Below are 7,467 nucleotides of genomic sequence, written 5' to 3' on the forward strand. Positions count from 1 at the left end.
GAAAAAAATCTGCCACCGAAGCGGGTCATTTGTTGCAGCAATTAATTGGTTTCGGTTTACGTATGTTGTCGTGGCTCGTCGCGGCGAAGCGAAAGGGACGTAATTCATTGGTGTAAGGGGGACATAATTCATCCGAGAATAACGGAATGGAAGAGCACGGACCCGAAGCCATATCTGCCGAACGCGATCGTTCCGTCAACTACTACGTTCTGTTTCCTATTACTACACGAATATTTAATTCAGTCGACGTCCACCTAGGCAGCGCACAATATTGGGCCCATATTGGCTTAGCGTTGGCGAATAAAGGAGGTTACTGACACGCCACACGAGGGGGAAAGGGTTACAAGCCTTACCCACAAAATAAACACGCGCGGTGAGTGCTAGAATCAGAGCTATCTTATCAAAAATGAGGTCACCTGACGGGTTATAACCCTTTCCCTCCCTGTGTGGCATGTCAATGTAACCTCCTTCCTTCGCATCTTTGCGCTCAAACTAGCACGGTCCTTTGATCAATGGACCGTGCTGCTAGCCATCAAAAAGGAGGCGGAGCCAAGTACTCGTCTCCACGCATTTTTGGCGAATTTATTTCGGCAATTGCCATTGCATTACGAGTAGGATTATGTGCTATACTGAGTAAAATGACCACGAGGAACCCATTTCCGCAAGGAAAACGTTAGGTTGCCTTGGGAAATTTCGGAGTTCAATTCAAGAAATTAACTTTTTATTAATTATTTAATTAATTACTAAAATATTTTTTAATTGAAATGAAATAAAAATGTTACTAATATGTGGCAAAAGTTATTGGCAGAAAAAAATCTCTTTACCGCATGTCTCTCTGGGCCCTACATTTTTTACTATGGATTTCTATCATGGTTGGTGGACCACACTGTATATCGCTGTACTTTTGGTGCTATAGCATACCTAGCGTACACATCTGGTGTGGAAAAATCGACACCAGCCACACAATGCCAACAATTGTTTCTGCCTTTTCTTCCGCTGCTTATTGTTATTATATTATTATTTTAGTATAATCGTCTGATTTTTAATGGTCACAATTTTCCCATGGTTTTGGCGCACTACAGCCTGAGTTGCTTGTGCGCAATCAAAGTTGAATCAAAATCATCATCTTTAACTGCCATTAGTCAATTGAAGTGCCATGTTTCAGTTGAATACAATGATATGGCCAGAGATATTTTGTGCTATCGTTCTGGAGTTTTATTTCAGAGGAACAGTCACTGTGAAGTTTGTTTTCAGAAACATAAAACGAACTAAAACTAAACACTTTTCTTTCAGAGCATGCCTTATGCACCTGCATTTCAATTCAGATTTGTGTTACAGGAATGACAGACCACTAAACAGTGATGAACATTTGAAGGTGGAAGTGCTGGAACGAAGATGCGTTAATCTGTGTGAAAGGTGCTTTGTATGTGCCTGAGTCGTGGGCATAGGTCACAAGCTAATTTCTGTCTTCAGAAGAGGTGTCAACCATGCTCCTTCTACCTACTAACCAGCTCCACTTTTTACAGTTCCCTGTAAGCTAATGGAGCACATCATATACCAGCGCGTTGTTAACCATGTTAAGCCTATCAATTTTTTAAATTCCAGCATGGCTTTAGAAGAGGGTATTTAGACAAAACTATCATAAATCGGTCACAACATTTTAAACTGTCTTGATTTCTAGGTTCACGTAGATGCAGTATTTTTTTATTTTGTGAGGGCTTTCGACACTGTGCTTTATGCTTGCTTTTTGGCCAAACTAGCCTAATTAAACCTTGATCCTGCTACCATTAACTGGATATGCAGTTTCTTGACTAACCGCAACCGTGCCAACAATTCTTGAGGAGAACCTATCATGTCACCACCATGCAGCATTTGTCACATTACCTTTGCATCACATCTTAATCTACACTCTTAAAAATGAACTTCACCGCATAGCACGCTCCTAACCAACCATAATCTCAAATGATATCGTTATCTGTCCTGATTTGTTGAAAACGGGAGGCGTACGCCTTTTCTGTGACAATTATGAACAGCATAAGTGTCACAAAAAAGGCGTACGCCTCCCGTTTCCATCAAATCAGGGCAGATAACGATATCATTCGAGATGATGGTTGGCTAAGAGCGTGCTATGCGGTGAAGTTAATTTTTAAGAGTGTAGTGTGAAGCAAGGTCTTTAGGCGATCGGTCTTGTATAATTGCACGCCCCTCCGTTATGTAACACCACACGGCTCTTCAACCTATGACAGATCAATAAATATACTGCCAAGTAGCCAAGTAAATTGTTTACGAGGCTCATTATCCCGTTTCACCACATTACCGCAAGCTATTGTTAGGGTAGTGGCCCAGGGTATGAAGCTCGCCACTAATCATAATTCAAACAAAGTTCATAATGTAAAATCCTTTACTGAAAACACCGACGTAACACAAGAATTGAGAACAAAGAGAGTGAACGTTTCGTCGCCTCTCCGGGTGGCATCATCGCTACAACAGAGAACAGACAAAGTCATCGAAGGAGTCAAATCAGTGATGTGCATTCCTTCCATCCAAGATGTTTCATATGCCATTTGAAGGGCACTGTGCCCATCAGGCATTAAGACTGTGCATATAAAGTTAAGTGCACAGACTGTGATGCAACCTACGTTGGCGAGACAGACAAAAGACGTGGGACAAGACTAAAACAGCACACAAGGAACGTTGCCAAAGCCTCTCATGCTACTCAGACCAGGACCTAATTAGTCTACCATTGTGGCCAAAGGGACATGTATTTAATTTTGATGGGGCGGTAACCTTTGCACATGGCTAGCGATGTGGCATAGAGTGTGCTTAGAGTCCTGGTTTATCAGACGTGATGCATCAGCCTGTAATACAAACCGTGGCCCCCTATCGGATGTGTATGATGCACTCCTATACCAGGGGGTGGGGGATATACATTTATTTCGGAAAGGTCAGCCTGTGCTCGTCTTTGGCGGTTGTACTGATGATTCCACCCGGAGAGGCGGCAAAACGTTTACGCTCTGTTTTTAATCGTTGTGTTAAGCAGTGTTTGCAGTAGAGGATGCTACATTATGAGGTCGTCACCCGGCATTTGAAATATAAATTTCAAATAAAGTTGTTGTTTTACAAAGCTGATTGCATTGTAGAAATCATTCTTATTGCCTATTGTTTAGGGGATACCATTCTTGCAGTCACATGGAGCACGGAAGTGCCAATTTCGAAAGTAAAGGCAATCCGATTTATCTTCTTGCCAACATGGCACAGCGTATGCACGAGGTAGCTCCATTTCAGGAGCTCAACCAATTAGTGTCCAAGCATTACATATTGTGTGCAGCATTACATATTTGCTTTTGCTAGGGCAACTAAGAAGGGTGGATAGAAAGACAGGTACAACCTGCTTCCACAGAAGACACTCAGATTCATTAGCAATTTCCTGCAAGATAACTTAAGGCTTTTCAAGATTACTAGAACATGGGTACCTGATTGTAGATAACAAGAATTCATACATCAGAGGTAAAAGTTACACACACCATGCTTTCCATCAAAACTGTTAAAAGGCGTGACCCCCAAAACCTGCACAAAATTCCTGGAGTGTCTTCACTTGGCACTGTCGCTGTTACTCTCATAAGCTTCTCTATGAACCTGACTCCCAGTTCTGGATGCACTGCCTGAGGTAACTCCAGCATGCTTTCTCAACGTGAATGGTCGCAACTTCTATGAGCAGCGTTGTACTTACTGAAAGCAATATGAAATACCGTGCCTTGACAGGTTATGTTGATATCCTTCTTAAGACCGTAGAGAGATGTTCCTTGCTCCCTTATTCCAAACCCAGACATGTACAAAATACCGCAAAAAAGTATTTGAAATAAGATACAGCGTACACCAGCGAAAATGTATTTGAAATACAGTACAAATTACTTACGAATAAAAGTATTTAGAGTAAAATACTAAATACTTGAAAAAGTAATTAAGATACTCACAAGACACTTTCGTACTCGGCATAAAGATAGCCTTTATAGCCGTTATTCTCTGTTTCGGCAACGCATTCGAAATAGGGCCTCAGATAAGGCCAAGGAAGTAAAGGCACAGCCTTCGTGTGGGGCGCTCCATCCTGAGATGTGATCATGCGCGCGCAGCCAACATTGACTGAAAACAACCCTTAGAAATCGTCTCCCTATAAGGTATCTTTCAAAGCTGAAGGAGGTCAGCACTCAGGTGAATGGCATATCCCAAAAGCAGGTCCGGAATTCACCGAATTCCAGACGCGGTTAGACCATCGACCTGAGAGCCACTTCTTGCATGGAAACCGGCCAGTGGTACAAGTCCCGCTTTGTTTCTGGGTCACAGGGGGGTTGTAGGGGATCCAATTCCACGCATGCGTAGAACATCCAGGAGGATTAACATGCGTCCTGCTACTCCGTACACGCAGAGGGAACAAGAATAGGCCCTTTTCAAAAATCTGCGCCATCTAGGTTCGGGGGTGAGAACTGCGCACAGGCGACGCGCGCGCGCCATTTTTAGGGCGAGTGCAGGCAGCTGACGCGAGCGTGAACTGAACGAAGTTGCAAACTGCTCTGCGCTACGACTTTTCTGTTCCACTGCTGCCTTGTCCTTTTTTATCTTCTCCTTGGCTACATTTCACCAGAATAGATCAAGCCAGTGAGTCCGATATGCCGTTGCATTGCTGCGTGCCTTGCTGTAACCAGCGTGGCGGGAAAGACTCCGATGGAAACAAGGTGTGTTTCAGACCTTACTATCTTTGAGGGGAGTCACAAATGTTATTTATGTGATTGAGACTAAAACAATGCCAACATGAGCAAGTTGGTGACGCAAAATGAAGCTTTCTAACTTTCCTACGTCGAGTGAACACATTCTTCACCGCCTGCTAAGGCTGCTTGTAGTGCAACGCAAAATGCGACGTCTCTGTTCCGTGTTGCGTTGTCAGCTGTTATGAAATAAAGGCTGTTAAAGCATGTCATTAGGTCACCTGCTAAATTTGCCCCCGCTTGTGTATGCTTTCTTTTCATCTGGTCTCTGGGAAAGTCAACTTAATACTGCTTTTCTGTTTTTCAGGTATCCTTCCTAGGATTCCCAAACGATTCCACTTTGAAAAAGAAGTGGATCGTCGCAATACGCAGGGATGAAGGCAAGCACTTCAAAGTGAACAGACATACAAAGGTGTGCTCAAAGCATTTTGTGGCAGCTGACTTTTTCTCAAACTATGTTTCGGGGACAAAACGGCTCAAGGAAGGCGCAGTGCCAAGCGTGTTCAATTTCCCATCAAAGCCTGCTGGGCCACGAAGGAAGCCTCCCAAAGATCGCAGTGCACAGAATACTTCCGGGTATGTACAGGAGCCAACAGAGGAAACGCATGGAATCACTGAACACCGTGAAAACTTTGGTACGGCTCCCGAACCGATATGTGCACGACGAGTGCCGACGAGTTATTGGGCACCAGAGTCATAGCTGATGACGTTGAGATGGGAAATTCATTCGTGGAGTCACAAGCACCTACGTGCACGCCAGGTTATGCTGAAATAACAAGCGTTAGAAACACTGAGAAGGATCTGGAAAAGGAACTACAGGAAGTGAAAGAGGAGCTTAGAGTTACAAACGAGAAGCTTTTGCGTAGCGAAAGAAAGACCAGATTCTTGGAAGACGAGCTGAAGCACACAAAGCAAGCGCTTTTGCGTGTCACCAGGGAGCTCGAACTGGCTCAGGAGACATTGAAGAAGCTTGAACGGAAAGTCGGAAGGCAGTTCTCGGTAGAACGTTTCAAGTCCAATGATGAAGACATGCGCTTTTATACTGGCCTGCCATCATATGCAGTGTTCACAAGTGTGCTAAATTTTCTAAACCCTGGCGAACATGGGGAAAACATCAAGGCCTGGTCTAGAACACAGACAGACTCTCCCAAGATGGGTAGACCAAGGAGCCTTACAGTTGAGAATGAGTTTTTTTTGTTCCTCGTGAGGTTACGGCTCGGATTGTTTGAAAAGGACCTTGCGGACAGATTTTGTGTGTCAACAGCCACAGTGTCTAGGATTTGCATTACGTGGACAAGTTATGCATTTATTCACCTGTCACAGCTACCTCTCTGGATGTCAAAGGAAAGGGTGCAGGAAGAAATGCCACCTGAATTCAAAGACAAGTACTCCGCAACCAGGGTCATCATAGATGCAACAGAAATCAAATGTCAGACAGCGAGTTCACTAGCTTTGCAGTCTGCGACATTCTCAACGTACAAGTCGGCGAACACTTTCAAGGGGCTGATTGGCATTTCACCTGATGGGACGGTAACCTTTGTGTCGAACCTTTTCCCCGGATCCATTTCTGACAAGGAATGTGTGAGGCAGAGTGGCTTCCTAACCCTCCCATTTGATGAAGGAGATGTTGTCATGGCTGACAAAGGGTTCAGGATCCAAGAAATGTTGAACGACATCAAGGTTGGCTTGAACATACCACCATTTCTCACGAGAGGCCACTTTAGTGAGGCAGAAGTAAAAGAAACTGAAGAAATTGCTTCACTGCGAATACATGTCGAGAGGCGTATACAGCGCGTGAAAAGTTTTCATATCTTCGACAGGCCAGTCCCTCTCTCTCTGGGTCCCATCATAAATGAAATGTGGGTTGTTTGTGTCATACTGACCAATTTTCAATCTCCACTTTTGCGTTCTCTTGATGACTGATGAAATTTCAATGGGTGCTTTGTTCAAGTCATTAGTCTTTACAGCATTTTTACCGTGCACATGACATTATGTAGGTCACTCCTGATTTGTCTGTGAATGATGTGTGAAATACTTACCCCCACCTGGGTGTTCAATGTTCTGTTAATAAATAAACAGTGCGATAAATGAAACTCGAGGCTGTCTCTGTGGCAGTTGTGTAAGAAACAGGTGCTACACCAAAAGTAGCTCCCACTTCTAGCACAAATATCACAAACTTTCCTCTCTCTGTGAAGCACGACGCACTGAATAAAACACACTGCATATTACTTCCTACTAAATATCACACAATCCACATTTATTGCACTACTCATTACACGATCCGCATATTGCACAAAAGTGAAACAATCAGAGGCTCACATTGATAGCTATGTGAGCACCATTCGTTGAGGCAGCTTAGTTGCCAGGTACGGCAATAACACAGAGAAAAAGAACTCATCTAGTTTACGTTTGGCACCTGCCCAGTCGTTTTCGGAGAATCTTATACGTTCTACTATGAGGAACCTTTCCGAGAAGATTACAAAGTCCGTCCAGCGCATGCCGGATAAAGCCATCTGCCCTAGGACCTGGAAGTAATAGTCGTGTGACCGGTCTAGCCTGAAGACACCATGGTCATCTTGCTTGACACCGTGGCTCTCTCCAATATCTGTTGTACACTTCCCCTTCAAGCTGTAGGGACACTTAACTTCCAGAAGTCCATGTGTAGGAGTCTCCGTGGGATCAAAAAGTGATCTGTCGGGCGACGCAC

At 44.0% G+C, this 7,467-nt stretch overlaps 1 protein-coding gene across 1 annotated transcript; it reads left to right on the plus strand.

The window, feature by feature from the left end:
* Positions 1-4,664: 4,664 nt before the first annotated feature.
* On the plus strand, positions 4,665-6,790 carry LOC135366348 (uncharacterized). The gene is made up of 4 exons (XM_064599017.1): positions 4,665-4,730; positions 5,068-5,336; positions 5,453-6,440; positions 6,758-6,790. The coding sequence occupies exons 1-4, from the start codon at positions 4,665-4,667 to the stop codon at positions 6,788-6,790; spliced, it is 1,356 nt and encodes a 451-aa protein (XP_064455087.1).
* Positions 6,791-7,467: the final 677 nt, after the last annotated feature.

The sequence above is a fragment of the Ornithodoros turicata genome, chromosome 8 (assembly GCF_037126465.1).
Source record: "Ornithodoros turicata isolate Travis chromosome 8, ASM3712646v1, whole genome shotgun sequence".
NCBI classification, from domain to species: Eukaryota; Metazoa; Arthropoda; class Arachnida; order Ixodida; family Argasidae; genus Ornithodoros; species Ornithodoros turicata.

Bases quoted from the DNA above. Each gene is read 5' to 3' on its own strand.
- LOC135366348 (XM_064599017.1), top strand. From the start codon at position 4,665: ATGCCGTTGCATTGCTGCGTGCCTTGCTGTAACCAGCGTGGCGGGAAA. The intron at 4,731-5,067 runs GTGTGTTTCAGA...TCTGTTTTTCAG, and splicing joins AAGACTCCGATGGAAACAAG to GTATCCTTCCTAGGATTCCC. The intron at 5,337-5,452 runs GTATGTACAGGA...ATTGGGCACCAG, and splicing joins AGTGCACAGAATACTTCCGG to AGTCATAGCTGATGACGTTG.